This window comes from Neopelma chrysocephalum, unplaced genomic scaffold, assembly GCF_003984885.1.
Source record: "Neopelma chrysocephalum unplaced genomic scaffold, ASM398488v2 Primary Assembly neopelma1_23b, whole genome shotgun sequence".
NCBI classification, from domain to species: Eukaryota; Metazoa; Chordata; class Aves; order Passeriformes; family Pipridae; genus Neopelma; species Neopelma chrysocephalum.
Genome location: NW_020897692.1, coordinates 14,199,171 through 14,223,589, shown reverse-complemented (window position 1 = coordinate 14,223,589; position 24,419 = coordinate 14,199,171). Strand labels below are relative to the sequence as shown.

At 35.6% G+C, this 24,419-nt stretch overlaps 1 protein-coding gene across 9 annotated transcripts in view; it reads left to right on the top strand.

The window, feature by feature from the left end:
- ADGRB3 (adhesion G protein-coupled receptor B3) overlaps positions 1-24,419 on the top strand; it is a 478,342-nt gene that overhangs the window by 190,022 nt on the left and 263,901 nt on the right. For all 9 annotated transcript variants that reach the window (XM_027698015.1, XM_027698043.1, XM_027698023.1 and 6 more), the window contains 6 exons: positions 1,722-1,883; positions 8,692-8,856; positions 12,592-12,756; positions 13,776-13,940; positions 20,136-20,237; positions 20,768-20,874. In XM_027698015.1, the coding sequence (XP_027553816.1) occupies positions 1,722-1,883; positions 8,692-8,856; positions 12,592-12,756; positions 13,776-13,940; positions 20,136-20,237; positions 20,768-20,874 (866 nt within the window). The remainder of the gene's footprint in view (positions 1-1,721; positions 1,884-8,691; positions 8,857-12,591; positions 12,757-13,775; positions 13,941-20,135; positions 20,238-20,767; positions 20,875-24,419) is intronic.

The following is a 24,419-nucleotide window of genomic DNA, read 5'->3' as shown; positions in this document are numbered from 1 at the left end:
ACGCACATTTTAAATTTATTTACCATGTTATATCATCTAACCTGAACCCAAGCCATGTAACAGCCTAATCAAATTTCTAAATTCATATTAGAGCAATTATTAAAACAATAATCAGTGATTATTTTTTCATTTTTTCCCTAAGAAAATTACTACAAAAATCAGCGATGAATTTTTGTGTGTAAAAAGCTCATAATTTTGTCCTTGTCTATAGAAATTTTTAGAACTGCGTACAATTTTATGAAAAGCAGGGGGATTTTTGTGCTAGTTATAAAACATTTTGTGTTGTTACTGAATAAGAAGCACTTTTTTTTAAAAGCATTGAATAGCCTCAGGATTGCTTCTTAGAGGTGTAGCAGAGAAAGCATTTTGGTTTCATGCTTGACCTCTAAAAAAACCCAAACCAAACAAACAAAAAAAAGAGAGCTTGGGCAGATTCACAGATTCTTGCTACAAAAGCACATTTTCAGGAAAGAGTATGTCATTTACTGCGTTCTTGGAAGATAGCACCAGAATCTTCCTGGTTTGCAGACAATCTCTCAACTGTGATCAGTATCACAACTTTTGGAAGACTGGAGGTGTATTGAAATAACTAAAATTTTAAGCGAGCTGTTCAAGTCGGCAGATTGTATCACACTATGGATTTTAAAACAGAAAATCTCACTTGTTAAAAAAAGGAAATACATTTAAAAATCAATAGAGACTTCAGCATGCCATTTTACATGATGATTTTTAGAGGAAAAAGCTAAACATCAATGCACAATTATTTACTCAAATTGTTCAGTGAGGTATATTCACATTATTTTTGCATTTGCTTTCTGAGAATACTCAAGGGATCTAGTCTTCTTAACATTAATTCCTTTGGAAAAGGAATTGTGTGTATAGCCGTTCATGGAAATTAAATTTAAGCATTCTTTCCCAAGCATCCATGCAAGAAGACTTTATTCATTACTTGCTTTCAAAAAATAAAAATTATGTAATGTGCTATCTCTCAACAATGAACACATTTTCTCCTTTCTAATATACAGTATTAATAAATCACATCTGACAATTTGAACATAGTGGTATGTACTATGCAGTAGTGAGATCCAGCACACTCAAGAATTTAGCACACCTGTAGGTTGAAAGCAAGGAGTAGATCTGTGCAGCAAAAGATCAAACCAAATTACTATCCCACAGTTCAGGTTAAAATTTATATCTTTGCCAGGGAAATTCTTTCAAATGCTAGATGACTCTCCTCCACTGAAGAAAATATTAGACATTAGGGGGTTGGTTTGTTTGGGGGTTCTTTCATTGGAATTCCCTTAGTGTTAGGGTTCCTTAAACTGTTACCAAGCATTAATTCTAGAGTGATAAATAAAAATTTCAAAGATAAATCCTTTACTATTATATAAAAAGAGTTGTCTATATTCTTTAAGCATCCTGTGGGCAGTGTTTCTGAAGTGTTGAAGGGCAATAATTCTCATAGAGTTTTAAGTAATGCCAAAAGATCAAAGTGTTCCCCTCTGACAGGCGTTATGTGACTGCAGTACTGTAGGTGTCTTTATTTTCTATTCATTGCACATTTTCACAGCTGCTTTACTCCATGAATTTTTAAATATTTATTTTGGTGTGTTACTTTTTTCTTTGATTTATAAGAGCAGATAATAATGAGCTTCAGAAAAAAAAGTTATGTCATTAATACTTATGTCTATATTCATGTTTCTTTGTTGTCTTGCATACAGGTGAATCTGGTGTTGAAGAGTGGGCCCAGTGGAGTACGTGTTCAGTTACTTGTGGTCAAGGGTCGCAGGTGCGAACCAGAACTTGTGTATCACCTTACGGGACACACTGCAGCGGCCCTTTAAGAGAATCAAGGGTTTGCAATAACACTGCCCTCTGTCCAGGTAGTGTTAGCAGCCAATAAATAAAATTGTGGATGTTTTTTAACTGTATAATGATAAGAATTTGAAACTATATAATTTTTTTTTATTATTAATATGGATTTCATAAGGGCATTTCAATTAAAGCAGAAAATTGTAATTCTATTCAGATGTGAAATTTTTTCATGTAGGTTGTTATTTTTACTTTCGGAACAGTCAAGATATGGAACAAGAGCCCCTTTTTTCTGACAGTTACAGATTTTTTCAAAAAGTCTATATTCTTTCATTTTCATTTGGAAAAGAGAAGGTAGCTTGAGTACAAAAGACAAACTAGGGAAGAGATTCAGATCATCAATACATTAAGCAGCAGAGTCTAATTGACAGAGTGGGTTAAGTTAGCATATATTATTTGACACCATTGTGTAATTTTGTCATTTAGAATACTGTCCTCTAGGTAATAAGCCAGACAATGTTCACTGCAGTTATGTTTTCATGGATTTCCCTTTACATTTTTCTGGCAAGAAAGGGCAACAACTACCCATCAAAGGAAAAAAGATCAGACAAAAGTAACTCTCTTACGTCTGACACATAGTAAAGGTCATCAGTATCTTGCATCACAGTTTTCCTGCTCCTTTTTTCCAAGAGATCTGGACATAGTTGGAGTTCAGCAGTAGTTATACACTAAGGAGAAGAGACAAGCTTGTACAGATATGTTGCGGAAAGGGCACATCTTTCTTTAGACTTTACCTGTGGATCTGATTAATCTGTGATGGGAAACAAGAGGGAAGGCATGTGCCCCATGACTGCATTAATTTTCCTCTGCTGTGACTGAAATGCAAAAAAAAAAATATATGTCACCCTCCACGTACACATTCCTCAGGTCCCTGTAACATTTGATCCCAACAGGGTGGTGAGCTATCTTCAGCTTCTGGGGAAACTCACTCCATTTTTTAAGTAAACTAAATTGTCAGAGAACCCTAGACTCTATCTCAATGAGTAGTAATATGTAGAATCAAACTCTTATGCTGTTACTTTGTGTTGAAAAATATCCAACGGAAAGGGCATATGTGATCCCATCAGAGGTTTTGTATCAGCATTATAAGCATTTAAGGGACCTCTGTAATGGAAAGCAACTTAAACATGGTAGAAAGGCATTGGGTGCTGAGAGCAGTTCTTACTAGAGTCATGGTTTATCTAGAGACAATCTTTTAAGACAAGCAATTCACATGAGCTTTTCTAATATTTCAGAGTAGAAATGCCTAGCTGGAGCTGAATTTTAACACCTGAATTGTTTCCATACAAAAATGGGAGCTATTTCTAAAATGGTTAAGCTAGCTTAGAGTGTGCCACAGGTGGGATATATTGCAAAAGAACCCTCAACCTGATAGTACAAAAATGAGAAGTGAAAGAAGAGAAATCTAAAAGAAAAGAGCAAACATTGCAAAAAAATCAAAGATAGATTTAAAGATTTATTTGAAACTAGGTGAAGAATGAACATGAAAACATACATTCCAGCTCTCACAAATAGAGGTAGTTCTGCCTGCTTTCTTGCTTATTAGTATTAAATAAGAAGAGGAAAGGTGGTTAATTTTCAAAATTGACAATCTTCATTGTCAAAGTAAACTGCTAAAAAGTTAATTCTTAAAAATCACTTTGTCAAGCAAACTTCTAAACAATGTTCACCCAAAAGGACTGTTCCATATTTCTCAGGTCACGAAGGAGCTTTTTTCTTACATGCTCCCATTTCAGGGTGTGGCTTTTGTTTCCAGATACCCAGTGTTAGCAATGGCTACCAATTCTTACTGTCTATACTGCCAAGATCTTTTCCTTTTCAGTTCATCACAGCTGATTCTGATAATCTTGATGTATCTTGAGTTACCTTTTCTAAATAATTAGTCTTCTGGGCTTAATTTTGCATTTTGTCTCACACAGTTACAATAACCTTATTAAATTATAGTGTTCTGCGTCTGACTGCAGGGTCACTACTCTGTGGCAGTGTGCAAGATTAGCAATTTAGAAATGTGCTTTTCCTAGTCACATCTCCATTAATTTTTCAAACATCTCTGTAATTATTAGCCTAAATATCCTCTGTCCGCATTCTATTCTGTATCCTGACTCAGAGAGTTGCATAGTTCAGGATTATCCCCAGTCCATGCATAAAAAAACACCTAGTTTATACACTAGGGTATTTAAAACAGACATTTGGCAAAATGATTAGTAAAAGGGTGGAAGGCATTGTGAGAGCTAGAATAATGTTTCCTAATCAAAAATTGCCCCTTCAACATAAAAAAGTATGCAGAATGGCCTATTGTACTATAATTCAAGCATCTATTCACAGGCTTCAAAGGAATCTGTTAAACTTGCAAACACTATTGCAGAGCTTCCAGACTATTTTTTTCTATTTCCTTTATATATGCTTTACATATTATATATGGTGTCCAAGATACTCACTGGGATGTTAGGGAATACATCTCTCTGTATCTCAATGTCCTGGAAAATTTTGACAGAGATTCACCAGCTTCAAACACACACACATGCACACACCTACATATACATATGTATATATCAAAATAGAACTTTAAATTCCAAAATAGTATTCCTGATAATTCAAGTGAAATAATGAAGAAACCACTATTTACATAATTTTTGGTTTATTCATATTTATTCCAGACCAATACTGTTCTAGAGAAGTGCAACATAGAAGGCAACAAAACATAGCTCAGGTTAACCTTTGTTGCCACTGGTTCTTTTGAGAGTGAAGACACCTCAGGATCCAGTACTGCAGTGCCGCTGTATCATTTCAGTTAGTGAATAATTTCTAACACAGCTAAAACTTCAAGGGGAAAGAACATGGAATTTCCATGCCTGCAGGTCATCTCAGTTTCTATTTCTCCTTCTCCATTGCCTTCAGGACTTTTTACGACAAAATTTAACTGAAGCTCAGCATTTTCAGGCTTGTGGGTAAAGCAAGATATGGCAGGAGCAGGAATACCCTAAACCATTTCAAACATTTGTGTGGTCAAAAGCTCGATTTTGGCTGGTAATTTTTTCTTTTCCTATTGCAACAAGACTCGTCATAAAGCTTGTCCCCATCTTTCTTAGAGGCCCCCTTTAAGTACTGGCAGGCCACAGTAATGTCTTCACAGAGCCTTCTCTTTTGCAGTCTGAACAATCCGTCTTTTAACCTGTGTTTACAGGAGAGGTATTCCATCACTCTGATCTGCTTTGTGGTAATGCTCTGGACCTGCTCCAAGCTGTGCTGAGGGCTCCAGAGATGGACGCAGCAGTCCAGGTGGGGTCTCACCAGAGTGGAGTAAAGGGGCAGAATCCCATCCCTCATCTGGCTGACCACACTTCTTTTGATGCAGCCCAGGATACAATTGGACTGCAAGTGCACATTGCTGGCTCAGGTTCAACCTCTCATTCACAAAGCACCCCAAAGTCCTTCTTCACAGGACTGCTCTCAATCCCTTTATCTCACATCCTGTGTTGACACCGGGTTGCCCCAAGCTGTGTGCAGGATCCTGTTGAACCTCATGGTGTTCACATAGGCCCACTTCTTGAGCTTGTCCATATCCCTCTGGATAGTATCCCATCCCTCAGGTTTATTAACTACACCACTCAGGTCGGTGTTGTCTGCAAACTTCCTGAGCGTGCACTCAATCACACTGTTTATGTCATTGATGAAGATATTAAACACTACTGGACCAGTACTACTTACAATGAAACATCAATGGCCATAACAACTTTTCAGTGTCTGTTCAGTTTAAAGCTGAATAATAAATAGCATTTAAAGCCCAATAAAAATCTTCCAAAATATGCTTGTAGGATGAAGGCCAGCACGGCCTCACGCCTCCTCCTACTTCACAGCAGTTGCATATTGTGAACACTGTGGGTGTTCACTTCAACATGATTAGGTTCACAGAGTGGCAGAGAGAGGGAAAGATGCTCTGCAGTAATCCAAACTCGTTGTGCTAGCAATGTTTTTGACAGATAAGTTGGCAATAATCTGAATATTTTTGTCCCAAATAATGAATCTTGCATCTGAAACTGTGTTATAGGAAACAGTAACTCCTCTGCGGGCCAGCTCTCCATCTGGTATAATTTGGCATAGCTCATCTGGCTATAATTCTTCAGATGTTATAGGGTTGTTTTCATTTAGAAAATAAGAAAGAAGTAAATGAAATATCAAAAAATTTAGGGGTAAGAAATTTTAAATTAATATATTCTTTTAAAGTTGATCTGGATAATACTGAGCACTCCTGTAATGCATTGAACATATTAATTCTCATTGATATTTGTTTGCTGACATTGGTTGTTTTTTGGTGTTATGCCTTTTCCATCCTTGACTTTATTATTTGTCTACTAGTTTCAGATATATACATGCGAGAGGTACTGTGAAATTTTTACTCGAGCTAAAATTTGTCATGGAAGATGATTTTGGACCATTTAAACCACAAACAGATAGAGGCTGCTTTAAGTTTGAGTCCACCTAAAGTGGACAAAATGTTTTGTCTAATGTTCATATCCAAAATCATGAAAGAATTATTCTGTGCTGCTGCTAATATGCAGTCACTCTTGCCAGAAGAAATATACAACATTTTGAGTTAAGACAGTATCTTTAAAGAGCACCTCAGCACTTGTTTTTGTAGTTTCTAAATAAAGACAACTAACTTAGAATATTTTGACAGCATAAAATCAAAATTCCAAATAGACTTTAACTTATGTGTACTTTGGAACACCTCACCCCGTGTCCACATAGAGTCAAGACCTTTCTAAATTAGTATTTTTCTGGAGAATAATCTTTTTATAATTTGGATTAATTTTGTTTTGCTTAGTTGAATGCTTTTTGAAATTCTTTTTGCATCTGAACATCTTAATCAACCATTGTGGTATCAGGAGATGAAATTATATCATTGTTATTACTGGCTACTGTTTGGAATCTGGTCTGATAAATTAGTTTCTCATTAATTTCTCACATATTATAAAAATTGGGAATCTTAAAGATAAGTCTGGATTTGAAATCTAATACTTTGCCAATGAGAAAAAAAATTCTTCAGATCATGTAGCTGAATCATCATAGCTGTCAAAGTATAATGCCTGTTGAGAACAGGTGAAACTTAAAGGGTTACATGCAAATATAGTCATCAATTTACTAGTTTTAGAAGAGCTAGGGTTTCTGGTTTTGACCAAAGTGTCACAGTTAATCAAGCTTTCTAAACTAACTAGACCAAAATCTGTCACTTTAACATTAATTTGGACTCTTCCTCAGTTTTTTGGGTTTGGTTTTAATATAATGCAGATGGATATGATATTTAGAATAAGATAATTTTAATAAAGACTGCCATGTAGGATGTGGTTCTTTTTGACTACTTGTACATGACCAGCTAAAAACCTTTCATCGATTGAGCTGTTATTCAGTGGGTTAAAATCTTCCCTGAATAAAGCTTGACATTTTCTGTCAGGTACAATTTCTCAGAAGTTAGCTAACAAACTTTTTATCACAACATAGCATCTGAAATGACAATTTTTCTTACTTTTAATGAAAGGCAGTAGAAGTTACCTACTTGCAGAATTCCCCTTGATCTTACTGATGAATTTGTGATAATATGGCAGGGAGCTGAATGTCCTTCTGCAGCCTTGTAACTGAATTTCACCTCAGGAAATGTTATTCTGATCCTTACAAGAAAAGGGTTGTATTTGTAGAAACTGGGCAGGTGATATGTGCCTTCAGGGCAAAGGAAACATATATGAGAAGTTCTTTCACAGTGATGAAAAAAAGTGAGGACAAACCACAAAATCTATTTCTTCTGTAATGTGAATTTTTTTGCAGTATTTTTCAGTTTGTAGAGAACTGTCTTACCAGTGCATGTAAGGAATTGTTTTAGAAGTATATGCTTAACTCTAGTATAATAGAGAACTTTCTGAGACTCTAACTCCAATTTTTTCTGTCAAGGGATTGTGTTTAGTATGTAAGCTCACATGGATATTGTGTATTTCTCCTACAGTTGAAAATACTTAAGGGAGAGAAAGATTCATGCTCTATGATTCTTTATATTTATTTTATAAAATATTTGTATATAAAAATATTGGTATATATTTGCAATTTATTGTATACTCTGAAGGTATCTGAAGTTTGTTGAGTGAACATTTTTCTAAGAGTGATATATGTATTACTGTGTCTGTTAAATCAATTAATATGTTCATGTAAGGAAATGGTGCATATCTTTTTTGCGGATGTGGTCTTGGAATTTTTGAGGAATATAATCAAACACATGCACTGCCATATTTCCACCAGAATTTAAACAACTGAAAAAATTGTATGATAACTGCCCCAAGTTATGATGGGGACACAGTAATAAATTATGTGATAATTCCTATAATTTCAAAAGAAAGCTTAATTTTGATTGCTTATAGTTTTTAGAGTTGCCCTGTTGCAGAAAGCATATGCCTGATTTTCACAAAGACTAGCCTTCTGAAAATCAGGGCTATTAAACATGTCAAATCAGGCATTGAAGATGTCATAACTATTGAAAAGGGAAGTCATCTTTCTTAAAAGTGTGAAAGAACAGAAACTGTGGAAGTGAGATTACTTTAAAGATTAGAAAAAATGTTTCAAAGTCAAATATATTTTGGAGAAAATATGCCTTTTAAATTGAAATGAACTTACTTTTTAAAAGTATTTATTTTCCAATGATAAAGATTACCTATATACTGATTTCCTTGAAGTTGGAAAAATAATTCCCATTTAAAATATTGATCTTGTTTATTTTCAAATCCTTCTGTTACTTGTGTGTCTGTTTCTGGTTAAAATCTGTCTGGTTTGTTGCAGTACATGGCGTTTGGGAGGAATGGTCACCTTGGAGTTTGTGTTCATTCACATGTGGTCGAGGCCAAAGAACTAGGACAAGGTCATGTATACCTCCCCAGTATGGGGGAAGATCATGTGATGGACCTGAAACACAACACAAACCTTGCAATATTGCACTCTGCCCTGGTGAGCTCATGTAGCAACTCTCTGCTTTGTTACTGTGCATTTTATGTGTGTTGTTTGTCATTTCTTTCATAGCTCTTTGCACATAGGAAAAAAACCCACATTGTCCAAAGTGAGTAGTTGGGTAATATCGTTCATAATTCTGACTGGGATTAAAGTATATAATCAGGATGGTTATTCTGTTCAACATACTACACAAGCAAACAATTTTTAGTTTCTTTGAGGTACTGTCTCTGTAGGGCACAGTATCTTGTGCAGGAAATCTTGATTCAGGATGGGTCTTGGAGAACCAAAAGGCAAACAACTTTCTGAGTGTGGCTTAAAGAGAAATATTTAGAGGTTACACAGTTTGTGTCCACCGTATCTGTTTGAATTGTTTGCTTAGAAGTTTACTGTAATTTCAAAAACTATCACTAACCAAATAAAATGCATGGGCTTCATGTTAAACCTTGCACCCACTAAAATTGAAACTAACTTTAAAAAAATCATTTATTCTTTCAAAATTGGTTTTTACCTTTTTTGTCTCTGGGTTATAATTAATTTAGACCTAATTTTTCTAAATGTATGTGTACATATATATATGTGTATATAATACCTGAGTATTACAAAAAGTTCAATAAGCATAAAGAAGTTATTTATAGTAATCACAGAACCACAAAATCACAGAATATGCTGAGTTAGAAGGGACCCACAAGGATCATGGAGTCCAACCCTTACCCCTGCACAGGACCATCCCCAAGTGTCACACCGTGTGCCTGAGAGAATTGTCCAAATGCTTCTTGAACTCTGTCAGGCTGGTGCTGTGACCACTTGCCTGGGGAACATGTTCCAGTGCCCAGCCACTCTCTGGGTGAAGAACCTTTTTCTAATATCCAACCTAAGCCTCCACTGACTCAACTTCAGGCCATTCCCTTGGATCGTGTCTCTGGTCACCTCAGAGAAGAGATCAGTGTCTGCCCCTCCTCTTCCCCTCACGAGGAAGCTGTAACTGCGATGAGGTCTCTCCTCAGTCTCCTCCAGGCTGAACAGACCAAGTGACCTCAGCCACTCCCCAGCCTTGAGGCTTCCACTCAAGGCCCTTTACCATCTTCTTTTTCCTTCTTTGGACACTCTCTAATATCTTTTATAATATATAATATAATATATAAAATAATAATTTATAGTTATTGAACTGATTGTAATACTTGGGTATTAAAAAAGTGTCAAGTACAGTAATGTGAGAAATTTCTTTCATGAGTTCTGTCTGACAATGTAGTGGATTTGTTGAATATCCACAGTTCACAACACTGCTACAAATAGATTCTCCATGACCAGCACTCTTCCTGGAAAAGATTGATGGGCATTTCATGAACAAAGGGTTGTTTGATGATTTAAAAACTGAAATGAAGGAAAAAATGGAACTTAGTGCCTCACAGAATTAAAACTAAATTTCATAGACTTTTATGAAAGCTGAACCTTGCTTTTCTTCTGGTCGGCAAAGCATACTCCAACTTTAGGACAAAATCTGGGGAAAAGTCTTAAAGTTGAATTTAGCTGCAAAAATTGTGAATTAATCCAGTTTTTGGCCAAATTGGCAGCTGTGCAATTTTACATGTGTGTGCACCAAAGTAACTAACATGATATAAGAGAATGAAGCAGAGTTGTCAACAAGAAAAATGACAAATTAAACAGGAGAGAAGAAATTAATGCATTCAATTCACTTCAGTATTGCAAAGAAACACAAAAAATATTACGACTGATCTGTCAAAATAAACAATTATTTGAGAATTCTGGATTTTGAACAGTTATTTGTATGTAAATGACTTTCAGAGGAAGTTACATACTGTTACCTTTAAAAGTATCACTTTAAATCTTTTCTCAATGTTAGGATTTGCTGCAATTTGCATGGTCAACTTTATGAGGGAATCTTCATCCTGAATTGTTTATTTTTAATGGTATTTCTGAAACAGAAAACTCATATGCTATTTGCTCCTAAAGATAAAGGGAGATGTATGAAATATATATGAGAAGCCACAGAATGAGTTTTCTCCAAAGACAGTATAATAATTGATTTGATCTTTCCTACCCTAAATAATACTATATAGCCATGAATAAAGCTGAAGAAGATGCATTGAAACGTAATTTCCACAATCTTTTCCTCTTCACATAAAGCTTTTGTGATTAATGAGTGGGGCTAGCTTCCATGATTGGAAAGATTTCCATTTTCTGCAGAATAAATTATCAGAGATCAACTTCATAGCTTCGGAAGCATCTGCATTGAGAGGTGGTTCACAATAAGGCATTACATAGAATATTTAATATAGGACTTTAGGGAAAAGCCTCAGAAACTCTCCAATTCACTGTTTGTTGAGATTCTTGGCATTAGAGATACAGAGAGTATCTTTGAAATGTTCTATGGTTCATGTCTGACAATAGTAAAATAGTTCACCTCCATACTTCACTGAAGAGTGGTGCACCCATACAGAACTGTATGTTTAAAAACTAACTTAAAGATTCTGCTTCCTATTTTAATTATTAACACCTTCAACTTAGGGAGCTGCTATTCCAACCCTGCCTTAGAGGAATCCTGAAACCAGGAATTGGCAAGTGCTCCAAATGAAGTTCCTTGTTTTCAGCAGTGGTGCTTTTATAGCACTAATAGTTTTAAAACTAGGTTTTCAAGGACGAGTATTAATCAAAATTGTATTAAAACCTACATTTTGAGTTTATATTGGGTAACTGCAAGGGCAATAAGGAACTGATGATTGCTGAAATCTATATGGATGCTGGATTCTGAATTAGCACAATTAGTCATAAATCATCCCATAATGCTTACCTGTTTCAAACATGCTGTCTAGTATATGTCTTATGTATTATAAACCATATAATTTTTCATTTGTATGGAATCTGAATTGGGATACATTTTTTATTATCTTGGTTTTTAATATTTTTCATTTACCCCAAGACACTGTCTGATATACAAAAGTAAAAATAACAGTCATTAACCTTTACTTGGAAGAGTATGCATCCACACTCAAATGCACGCACTAATACAAATTACTAAATACAGAACTGATCATCATATCCATATTGTTTAGACATTTAACTTGCCAAATTCAGAAAAAAGATTGCATGACATGCAAACACAGCAGCAGACCCAATAAGGAAGACAGGCTGTTTCTGTCCTCCTACATTTTCCTCAAAAGAATGTTGAAGAACTAAGATCGTTTACTTTACAGGGAGGATGAATAATAAAAGTATATTCAGCATTGTAAGTATATACGAGGGAAACTCTGTGAGGCAAAGTGGTAACTCCCGTTTTCCTTTTCCTATTCAATAAAGGCACATAGTTTCATGGTCAGGACCAATAATCTTATAACCTAACTCATCTGAACTATCACTGCAACTCTGATAAATCACTTCAAAGGGCTCTGAGTTTACATCATACAAGACCGGTCCTCACTTTTGCCTAAAAAGACTAGTCTTTTTTATAAGGCCTTCTTTTTAATAAGGCCCTTCAAAATGTATGTGACCAAAATCATTATTTATCCTTTGTTATATTAGTGTACAATTAGAGGAAAGGGAACGCTCTTTACTTGAAGAAAAAGGAAAACAGTTTTAAATTATTTTAAAGCAGCTCATAATGTCAGCCTCTATATTTGATTGCTGTAAGAAACCAGGCTGGGCCCAGCCTGAGGTGCTGTGGTCACCTGCCTGGTAACTCTGCTGTGTCCATCTCTTTTGTGCCCACGGCGGCAGTGGACGGACAGTGGCAGGAGTGGAGCTCGTGGAGCCAGTGCTCAGTGACCTGCTCCAATGGCACCCAGCAGCGCAGCCGGCAGTGCACAGCGGCCGCCCACGGCGGCTCCGAGTGCAGAGGACCCTGGGCCGAGAGCCGGGAGTGCTACAACCCCGAGTGCACGGGTGAGTACCGAGCGGGTCCAGCGCAGGACAGGGGGCACATGGCAGGCTGGGCTCGGCGGGCTGCAGGGGGCAGAGCAGGCACCCCCAGAGGGAGGCTAAAACTCAAGTCATAAACTGAAACACAAGAAATTTCACCTTGACATGAGGAAGAACTTCTTTATGTTGAGGGTGGCAGAGCACTGGAACAGGCTGCCCAGGGAGGTCGTGGAGTCTCCCTCTTGCTCTAGGTGACCCTGCCTTGCCAGGGGGTTGGAGACTAGATGATCTCCAGAGGTCCCTTACAACCCTAACTATTCTTTTGTGATTCTCTGAGGCCTGGGTCCTCATTCTTATTTATTTGATGAGGTAAAAAGCTAAAGAAAAGCTAACCGTGAAAGGCTACATGACAGGCTGCACATGCTGCTTTATGGTTTTATTGCTGTTTAAAGGACATTCAGCAGTTTTAGGCAGCCTAGTTTGAAGCCGAAAAAACTTAAGTTTCTCATGAAAGCAAATGTATATGAACTGACTCACTTTTGCGCTGAGACTACTTCATGATCTTCTGACAGTACTAAAGCAGCCTTTCAGGTTGTGTACATTATGTGTGTACTTACCTTTAAGCCTCATTTTCTCTGTCAGAGAATGTAAAAATCAAGATCTTAAAATATCACATTCAAAAATATTTTTATTTAGTTTTTTAAAGGTACTTATGCACATTTTAAATGTGTATCATTACTGTACAAAAGCAGTATACAAGTAAATTAAAAAAAAGATGAATGTCAGTTTTGCAGACCAAGTGAAAATTAATGTGTGCCAGTTCTTTTTAGTCTGTCTTGAGATGCCAGTCATTTAGACAACAATCCCATATTTAGGAGACCAGTATAGACTTCCTCATCTTCCATGAGCCCACATGTACCACTTCTGTCACTGTTAGTTATATCTGGAGGGGCTTTCTTTTCTTACCCAAGTAAAGAACAACTTATATATTCTCCTTTATGACTTTAATCCTGTCACCACTTGAATTATATTTTTCCAAACAGCAAATGGCCAGTGGAACCAGTGGGGCCATTGGAGTGGCTGTTCCAAATCCTGTGATGGTGGCTGGGAGAGGCGGATAAGGATCTGTCAAGGTGCTGCTGTGACTGGGCAACAGTGTGAAGGAACTGGAGAGGAAGTTAGACGGTGCAGTGAACAGAGGTGTCCTGGTGAGATGAAAATATAATCTCTGTTATTATTTACACTACAGTATGGCTTACTTTAATGGATATCTTGAGGAAGGAGAAGATCAATGTCCATAGAGCAATAGCTGTAAAGAGCCATATCTGGCCTTGCTTTAGACAAGTTTCTGATGTTTTTCTCAGTAGTGTTTATCTAGCTAGGTGTGAAATTAGCCCAATTGGATATATGAGCACTGCATCACGTTTTAAATAAAGCACAGTACCATAGTAAAAAACTTATAAAAAATATTTTATTTCCTAGGAATGCCTATAGTATTTGGAATGCCAAAGATTTGCTACAGAAATTCTCTTTGAATGCACTATTTCTGAGAATACCAGAGCTGTTTTTTTAAATCATGGAATTCCTGTTATCCAGTGTACAAGTGACATCTTTGTAATACGTTTGGAATAAATTCCACTGCAGTAAAAATAAGGGAAGAAGTCAGCCTTACCATACTGTAGAGAATGAATGAATACATGAGCAACATTTTCTAAAAAGGAAAGTAATTTAAAAAGGCGCATCTTTCCTGTTTTAATATAATGCTTAAATATATTACTTTGCAGCACTTTTTCTTTGCCCTCCCAATAGATTTAAGTCTTTCTCACTGAAAGCTAATAAAAGTGTAGTTTTAAGCTTCTTAAAAAATGGTGAATAAAGAAGAATAACTGGTGAATCAAGTAATATTTATCGGTCAAGACACATTGTCCTAGTAAAAGAATGCATTGTTGGATAGGTGAAAGATAACAAAATAAGGTGTAAGTAGGGTAAGATGTTCTAGCTGTTCACTTGGGAAATCATGTGATCTGAACTGCAAGCCAAGAAGAAGCAAAAAATCAATCTAGTGATTTGACTTCTGGACATTTTGCTTAAACAGCACAGATGTTTTGGGTCAGGAAGTGAGAAATATATCAGATGTGAATTTTATGTTATCAAGACTATGTTTTCATGGGCAGCATGTTTATCCCTTGATAGCCATCAAAGAACAGTTTTCAAGGTATTTTCAGTACAGTAGAACAACAAATCACACTGCATTTGAAGAACAACAAAAAGACTATTTGTAGTTATAAAGTTAAAACACTTTACTGTAGTATTTAAGTATTTAACTTGCTTTTTAAATAATGTCTTTAATTTTAATAAAACTTTCATTATTTGAAAAGCAGTACAAAACAGAATTTGTGTTGAATTCCTAAAGAAACTGTAATTTCCATAGGTAATGCAGACTTCCTCTATAAAACCACAACACTAAAAGAAGGTTAATATGGACCTTCTTAATAAGCAGACATTCAGATGAACCAGCTTCTGCTTATAAAACCATTCTCGAAATAATTAACATTTGTGTATATAAAAGTAAAACCATGCTTCTGCAGTCCAATTTTCAAAGGTTGCCACCTGCTGTTAATAAAATATTTTACAGATGTATTTACAAGTCAAATGCATGCAGAGCTTTATTCGCCATTTGGTAAATTTATTTATTTACTTGATTAATTCCGGATTAAAATCAGTGTGCTTATAAAAACCATAACCTAAATCACCTTTTAACAAGCTACACTTGTGCAGATGATTGTACATGAATAACAGATTTAATTTATCTGCATCTAGACTGACATTTACTAAAGTGTCTCAGATTTAAATGGAGAGAGTGGATAATTTACTAGAATTTTATAGAATTATGTGCTGATTTACACTGTGTAAAGACCAAGCAAAATTTGAAAGTACTATACTGAGACAATTGTTCAAATTATAAGCAAATTTCATTATTTTTCTACTTTTCTTCCATAGTCCTAAAATATCTCAGAAAAGCTATTTTCTTCCCAGTGGTTTCTTTTCCCATGTAAACCATTGAGAACATGAGAAACTAAAATGTTGAATTTTTTTTTCTTGTATTAGCATTGCTTTGTATAAGACCAGATCCTCAGCTCTGTAAACCTGTGTAATATTTTTGTAAAGGGGATGAAGCTGCACCTTCTTTTATCCCCCAGAGGTCTATAGACTTACAAAAAGTTAAATTATGGCTGACTTTAAACTGTGGAAGCAAAAGGAGAATAAAGCCTTTTCCTAGTACGGTGGCTGATCTTAATAAGATGCTATGAAACAGAGCTGTTTACTGACTGAAAATCTTGACTGGACACTTTGTATTTTGTGTTCTGTATTATCTGAACATATCATAGTTTCTCAGTGATTGTTTTCAAATGCTTTGGGCAGGGACTGAATTACATTTGTAGAAGCTGAATATAAGCAGTGTTAAGGAAGGGAGGCTCAGAACTATCATCTGAAAGTTGGTTTCTCAAACGGTTTGGTATCTGGACAAATTTGGAGTATCTTTTTTTGTGATTTGTTTTTATTCACAGATATAAATTTTAATACTGGGTTTTTCCTTCCATTGTGCAGTATTCTGGGAACGAAAAACAAAGATATAAAGATATTTTGGTTTCAGTCATTTATCCTTTGTTGCATTCCAAATGTCTAATGTTGAATTTCACTCCTAGTAGGTCAGCAGTACTCTGCACTCAAAGTGTTTTTCTATGAAGGATAACTTCAGAAAATTGGAAACAAATCAGAGAAAGTAAAAAAACCTTTTAGGTTTGTTAAGTGGCTAGTTACTCTGGAGTCACTGCAGAAAACTTACACAAGATGAATGAACACTAGATCTGTCCCATAAGAGTGATGAAGACAGCTAGGTAACAAAAGAAATTGAAGTTGACATATGGTAAGGTATTACATGGCGAGTTGATCAGAAACTTTTACAAGAACATGTGGGAGAAATAAGGTAATTTCCATCAAAAACTAAGAGATATGACAATGAACAAAGTACAGCGTTATTCAGGATAGAAAACTTCTGGAAATTTATTTTTTAAAAATAGGACCATGTTCTTATGACAACTTTAAGAATATATTAGGCTCCAATAATAGAGTGTTGGTTTCCAGAAATACTTAATTCCATAATAGTTAAATCTATATTGACTCTATGTATGTTTCCAGTAGTAATGCTTTACCCAGATTTTACTGAAAAGAGATTCTCAACATTTTCCTCATAAGCATATTGTCAGTGTTAGGAAACCTAATACAGGAACTATTCAAACTAAAATACTACTGAAAACAATGCTAGACTATCTTGTTTATTAATAAAAAGACAAGAGTGCACAACTGCTACTAAAGATTTGCTAATAATTTCCGACTGAAGCTAGAAGTTTTCTTCAGAGTAATACTAGCTAGATGAGATAGAATATGAGAAGGTAAAAAATTCAAATAATTGGCGACAACTGAATGATAAAATTAAACCTTTTTGTTTTGTTTTGTCTCTGATTACAACATTATTCTTTTAAGACGTTCAAAAGCATTTTTTTCTGTTGTCTTTGTTTAAGATAATACTGCCTGTGGCATTGAATTAGGATTTACAAGAGGAGCAGTAGTTCTACCAACATTTGAGCTACTGTATGCCTTAGGCTAACTTGCTTCACCCTCATATTACCCTTTCCTGCATTTGTTTCCTGCCTAGGTAGATGGTAAACTCTGTAAGATTGTGCGTCTCTTGCTTTGTCTGTGTGTAATACAGAGCTTCCACTGATTCTGAGTGGGTCAATTGCCTCTTGGAGGTTCACGTCATCTCTCCAGTAATGTCAGAAGACTGTGCTTCTAGACCATTGATCTAGACCATTGACTTTGTTGAATGTTTGTGCTTAGGTGGGATGAATTCAGGCCTATCATTAGAGGGGTATAACGTGGTAAATTTGAGTACATGCTCTGTGTGGGAAGATATTGCTGAAACACATCATCAGTGAAAGAGATCTGCTTTTTATTTGCCAGTTATATCAAATTTACCTCAGTATTTGCTGTTTGCTTCTAAATTTTAGCAGTGCTCTGTGGTTTTGTACTGAGAAATCACATTATCTGTGGGTGTGCTATGAATTAATTGTGCCATAGTAACAGAAATACTTGAACTGGTCTGAGCAGAGCCAGCAGGGTCAGCAATGCTTTTTAACTCAGATATGATACCACTCCAGTGTGACTATGTCTTCATGAGCAACAATGGGTTGGAGCCTCACAGATGCTTTAATGTGGGTGGATGTCTGATGAGTAAGCTCTGTCAGATATACTTTAGCTTTGGGAAGAACTGGTTTATATTTTTTATGCACAGTGTTCCTTGATCCAGGATATTTGTACAAGGCATTGAAAAGCCAAGGGTCATCCAGGGACCAGGAAAACTTCGTTACCTGGGCTAAGTGATACCAAGTTGCTCCCACACCTCTTTCCTGGTAACTCTGAGTCTTGGGAGTGCTTTTTTCTTTGAACACAACACACAGGTGCACAGTTTATCTCTGGTACTAACCTGAAGTTGAAATATAATCTTGAATTCTGAAAGCTGTAATGCAAAGCACACTAGTATCCTTCCAAATAGATGAGCAATCTCTGATATTACCTGTGACTTGCTAACACAAAAAAGAAAATATACTGTATATGTGTGCAAATAGATGCATGTTTATATTTTTTTCCAGAAAAAACCCACACTTAGCATTCAGTATGTGGAAAAAAATAAGAGTTTTAGTTCTGAGAATCAACACCTAAAATACTGATTAGTGAACACAACACGTTTGCAATGGTCACAGCTGCATGAAAAATATACTTCTCAAAGAGCTCTAAGCCCTAGCAAATTTATATAATTTATAATATTACCTCCTTATTATGTTAATTTACGCTCCCCAAAACATAACATTTCTTTGGTTTATAAGGTCATAATAGAATGGTAATTGCATTTGCTTATGTCACCAGATGGCTTATGTTTATCAAAATCTGACTTTTCACATTGTAACACTGTCCTGATGCATTCACTCTTTAGGCATATCTGAAGCAGGGCTAGTATTCTAGATTATGAACATAACTAACTTTCTTTAGGTTTTGCTGTTAATGGATCTCTTGCTTTTTTAGCAGCACCAACTGTCTTGATTTACGATTCAGGAATGCTGATGGTGAGGCAAATTTAGCAAGCAATTTTTCTGCCCAACTGTGATTCATATTAGTATTACTGAGCCATCTGCTAGGTATTCTTTGTCCTCTACAGCTTTGAGGATACAGCTTTGTGCAAAAGTCTACTCAGTTCCCCTGCTCACACTTCCATCCGCAGAAGTACAAAACAGGGAAGATGGATGATTTTATGGGTTAGATAATGGGATGGGCAAAATCTGTAGTCTGTCCCTGCCTGTGCTAGAGATTTCCCATGCAACCATGGGTGAATCACTGAATTACCTTCTGCCTTATCACACCATCTGCTAGAGCAAATTTGCTTTCTTTTTTCTTTTTCTTACTTTGTAACCATTTTGCTGAAATACAGTGGGATTACATATTTTTCCAGGAATACATATAATTATAATAATAAACAATTCTTGTCTTTTCTCTGCTGAACTTGGAATGAATTAGATTTCGGTAACTAGCATGTCAGTGCTGTAAGTTGTGAGACGACTCCAGCCAGAGGTTTTCTGTTAATTCAATTTACTCAAAAATCATGAACTGGAATCTACAGTTAAATATGAAAAGAAATCTGTAGTTGTGACCATGTAAAATAAAACATGAAGAATTTGCTGAAGCTTTTTTCCCCCATGCAGCTCTGTTACTACAAAATTGTGACAATATTTTCTCCCTTTAAAAGGTTATTTTTTTTTATAACCACTCAGTCCCACATTATTGACTACACTTGCTTAATTACCAACTTGTACTGAAACACATTTCAAAGAAATGACCTGGTTTTTAGTCTTTGGAATATACAGCTCTCATTTAGCACCTTTAACACATTTAATGGTTCAGTTGTGGTTTCAGAACTGATTCTTTCACATACAGATTCAATTTTAGAAAAATATTTACAAATTTTAGTGTAAGATAAGCATCATAGCTTATCACATTTTAAGTGTCATCTTCTGATAGATGCTTAATGTTATTGATCAAAATAGAGAAACAAGGAAAGATTCAAACCTATTAACATTGTAGCTACAACCAAAAGAGTACTTGTTTTCTGGAGAAAATAATGGCACAGGTTATATGAAATAAATACCATCACAAAGACAGATATACAAAAATTGCAGGGTTCTCATTTTTGCATTTTTATACTTCAAACTTAAAATTAAGCCAAATTATGTTAACATACATATCTCAGGAAAAAATAGGATAAGATTGAACACTTGTTTTTCTGACAGCGCCTTATGAAATATGTCCTGAAGACTATTTGATGTCAATGGTGTGGAAAAGGACCCCAGCTGGGGACATGGCATTCAATCGATGTCCTCTCAATGCCACAGGTACAGTACTAGTTTGAAATTTTATGATGACAAAAAAGGAGAGGAATATTTTGCATTGTGTCTTAGAGAAATCATTACTAGATTAATGTAAAAATGCATATATGTGAATGTATCTATATAAACTCCACATATTTACTTATGCATATGCATACATATATTCACATGTACATATATTGTCTCATAGCTTACATATATGCATGGGAGATATATATATGTATAAACATACATATGTGCATTATATTCATAGGCAAAAAGCTGAGGAAAAATCCATTTGACTGGACCTACCAGGCAAAGTGATGAAAATGAAGCAAAACATAAAAATTTTTAAGAAAACAATGATAAAAAGTGATCAAGTAAACATTGAAATGTATTTTGGAATCTTACACTAATCTCTATATACTGATGATCATTACATGAAATTGTTTCTCTGTGTGCTTTTAAAAAAGCATGAAATATAGTTTAAATAAGGTTCATTCTTGCCAATTGCTCTGACTTATATAAATATTTTCTGTCTTCATTGTGTCTTACAGGCACCACTAGCAGACGCTGCTCTCTCAGTGTTCATGGAGTGGCCTTTTGGGAACATCCAAGCTTTGCTAGATGCATATCAAATGAGTACAGACACTTGCAGCATTCAGTAGGTGCAAAGCCAGCTTTAGTACTTGCTCTGTTTATTCATTACTAATTATTGGTGTGCAAAAAAAACTACTTTACTCTTGGATTTCTGATAAGAAATGCCAAGAGGAAAATAGACCTGAGAAATAATAATTTATATTAATGGATATTATTTGGATCTTTTATATTGCTGGCATTTGTGAAATAACCTTTGTTTTACTGTAGAAGTGGAAAAATGAATCAGATTCCCTTCTTTCATATCCATTGTGTGAAATTTTTATAGGGGTAATTTTTTCAGAGGTAAGACATATTTTGGTTTATTAGAAAATGAGATATGAATAAATAAGATTTTCTAGAGGAATGACTTGCTGAGAATTTTATAATACCATGAATTCTTTAATTGCAGACTAGAAAACCAGGAACGATATTTCTTTTTGCTATTGAATTTAGAACTTCACCTTTGAATGTAACAATAGGAAATGATTATAGGGTAAAGCTATTGCAGTGTCTTGGAGAAAAATAAAGTAACTGTAGATGAAGAATTATTATGTGATGTTTTATAGTATGCCTAACAAAAAGTTTCTTTGCAAGCATATGCATTATACATTTATCTACTGCCTAAATACATTTAACTGCATGAATGTAATACACTGTGAATTAGAAATATACCACCATGGTATATGCTAGGTATATTGACTACACTCTAATTCCGTAGCCGAAGCATTCAGCCAGGTTAATACTATAGTGGGAAGCGCGCCTTTGAAGGTTCTCATGGACAATGGTTTTTGCCTGCATGATATATTTTACTGACACTCTTATTACTCTGACTCCTTTTCCAAAGGCCACTGCTCCATTTATCATTCAGCAGAGGGACACTAATTTAGCCCTGTGCTTCATAACTTCCCAACCTCTCAACCAAGTGCAACATTTCTGTAACATGTTTAAAAATCTTTGGGGGCTTAAAAAGCAGTAACCTGGCTGTCATCCCTCAAATCTGGATTGCTACTTAGAGAAGACTTTGATTAATACCTTTGAGCTGCATTTCTGTTTCATTAGATCCAACTTATTTGGGGCCTAGGATTCAGTTTCAGGGAAGGCCAAAGCAAGAATAATTTTTAAAACAAGACAGAATAGATTGTCAAAGGAATTTTCCCTACTACATAGAAACTTTTCTATTTTATATAGCTTTCTGCATGTTTGTCTTTCCTCTTAATGTTGGTGCTCAAAAAATGCATTGAGTTGTCTGTAACTGTTTTGCATTTAATATTTTTGGTATTTGTTTCTTTTGCAGCAGCTGAATATATTATGTCTAAGCTAGTTTGCAACGCAAAGAGTGAGAAATGCTGTTTCATGCTATTCAGTAGTTTGACTTGACTGACTAACTTTTGGTGAGGCACTGATAGTTTTTCAAGAGCTGCAAGTCTGCCTGGCAGGAAGGGGTCATGGTTGAACAAAAGAAGGCATTTCTAACCCAGATCAGATTTATATTTTCTTCTATATTTCCTTTTTCAAAATATTAAATATTAATAGACCACACTGTGAAATATTCTTTTTGCCAAAGAACATTTAAAAATAGGTAAAGCTTCTTTAAAATTACACAAGCACCTAAACATATCGTAATGCTACACAAAATTTCAGTCCAGGTTATATGTATACAAATTAAAGGAGAAAAGTGGATTCCTTTTACACTTGGGAGCTGTTCACAAAGAAAACTGGCCTATCTTACATCTTACTCCTTCTCAAAGTGAACAACACAGCATATTTAAAGAATCAGAGAAAATAGAGGTAACGACCTATAAGGTCATCGCCCTGCAAATGTAGGCTTGTCCCCCCCACGATACATATGTTAGTTCCATAAATCCCTGAAAATAGGGCTTTATAAGGAAGCTGCTGACAGACGGTGTTGCTATAATAAATATGTGTGCTTATGAAAGCAATTATGAGATGCCTCAGTGTGCTTAATTTACCAATAAAATTATTTTACTAACTCAGACCAGGAGTGGGGGTTGTCACTCAGTTCTGTGAGTGTTCCCATAAAATCTGAGTCTGAGCGGAATTCTTTTCATTTATTATCTGAAATACATAAAAGAAAAGTAGGTCTTCAAAAAACCCGATGTTTCTGAAGTTGATTTAAAGCAGTTGATATGCGTACTTACAATACTTAATACATTAAAGCATAGAATACAGACAGGTGCCTGTCTCTTTGCCCTCCAAACAAGACACATATGATCCAGAACCAGCCCAGAAATCATGTAGTAGAATACACATGATGCTGTGCCTAAGAAAATACTCTATAAAGAAAAGTGTTTCGTATGATAGGAGCCAGAAAATACTGCTTTGGCCATAGACCCTGCTAACCTGGCTATACAGGTGCTGGACTGGAAGCTTAGTTACACTAATAAATAAAACTAAACAGGGTGACTGCCCAAGCTTAAAAACTGTCCTTGGAGTCATCTACACTGTTTAGCTGTGTATCTGTTAGCATGCTCCCTGACATCATTTAAGACCATAACAGTGAGGACTCTCCCAAACAATGCCTACCATCCCTTAGAGGATACCATAGCAGAGAGACCATTGTCAGCAGGCAATAAAAGCATAGTTTTCTGGGGCAGAGGAGGGATAAAGAGTTTAACTTGAGGGAACCAGAATTCTCTGCTATATATAGTGTAGAATTTTACCACGTAACCACAGGTGATTGACCCCTGAAAACTGTTTCCTTACTGTATGTAACTACAGTAGATTCACTGCCTCATGCACAAAGCTTCTTTTATTTTTACAATTTTTTCTGTTACTCACCTGGACGTGACATGGGACAAAGTTCCACCCTTAATAAGCAGTATTAAAGTAGCAGAAACCCAGCTAGTGCACCACATCTCCATTTTTTGTTGATGGGGAACTGAGTGAGACCAATTAAGCAGGAAATTTATCTCCAGTCTTCTGAGTTAGTGTCTAGCCACTTTTCCATCTTAATGTTCCTACCTCTCCATAGGACAGCACAGAAAATCCCTGGCATGGTAAAAATATAATAACTACAGGGCTTCTGAAGAGACTTATGCACTTGAACATGATGAAATAGTAAGGGGAATGGTTTGTCTTGTGAATATCTGCAGTTAGTTTATGTCTTTCAAGGGCACAGTGCCCTACACAATTCATGTGTAGGAGCTCGAGTAAAAGCAGTTAATAGAATGGTGCACTTCAGCTATGCCACAAATGTACAGCCTGCACTTCCATTAGTTTATTTTACCTTGTGCACTATGGAATACAGGTTCCTTTTAAAACTCAGGATAACAATTAGATCTCTTTGAATAATGGAACCAATTAGTCATGAATAATTTATCCAATATTTGATATAAATCAGTCATCAAATGAATTCAGCAAATACTGTTTGACCAGCTTATACAGCTGGTTGACTAATATGAAAATTTATTCATTGAACATATTAAGGGACAAAAATGCCCAAATCCATGAAATAAACCTTTGGGAAATTATTTGCTTAGCTCTAATAATAATACTTAAAGAACCTAATTAGGATTATTCTTCCTAGAGCACTATAAGTAGAAAATGCAA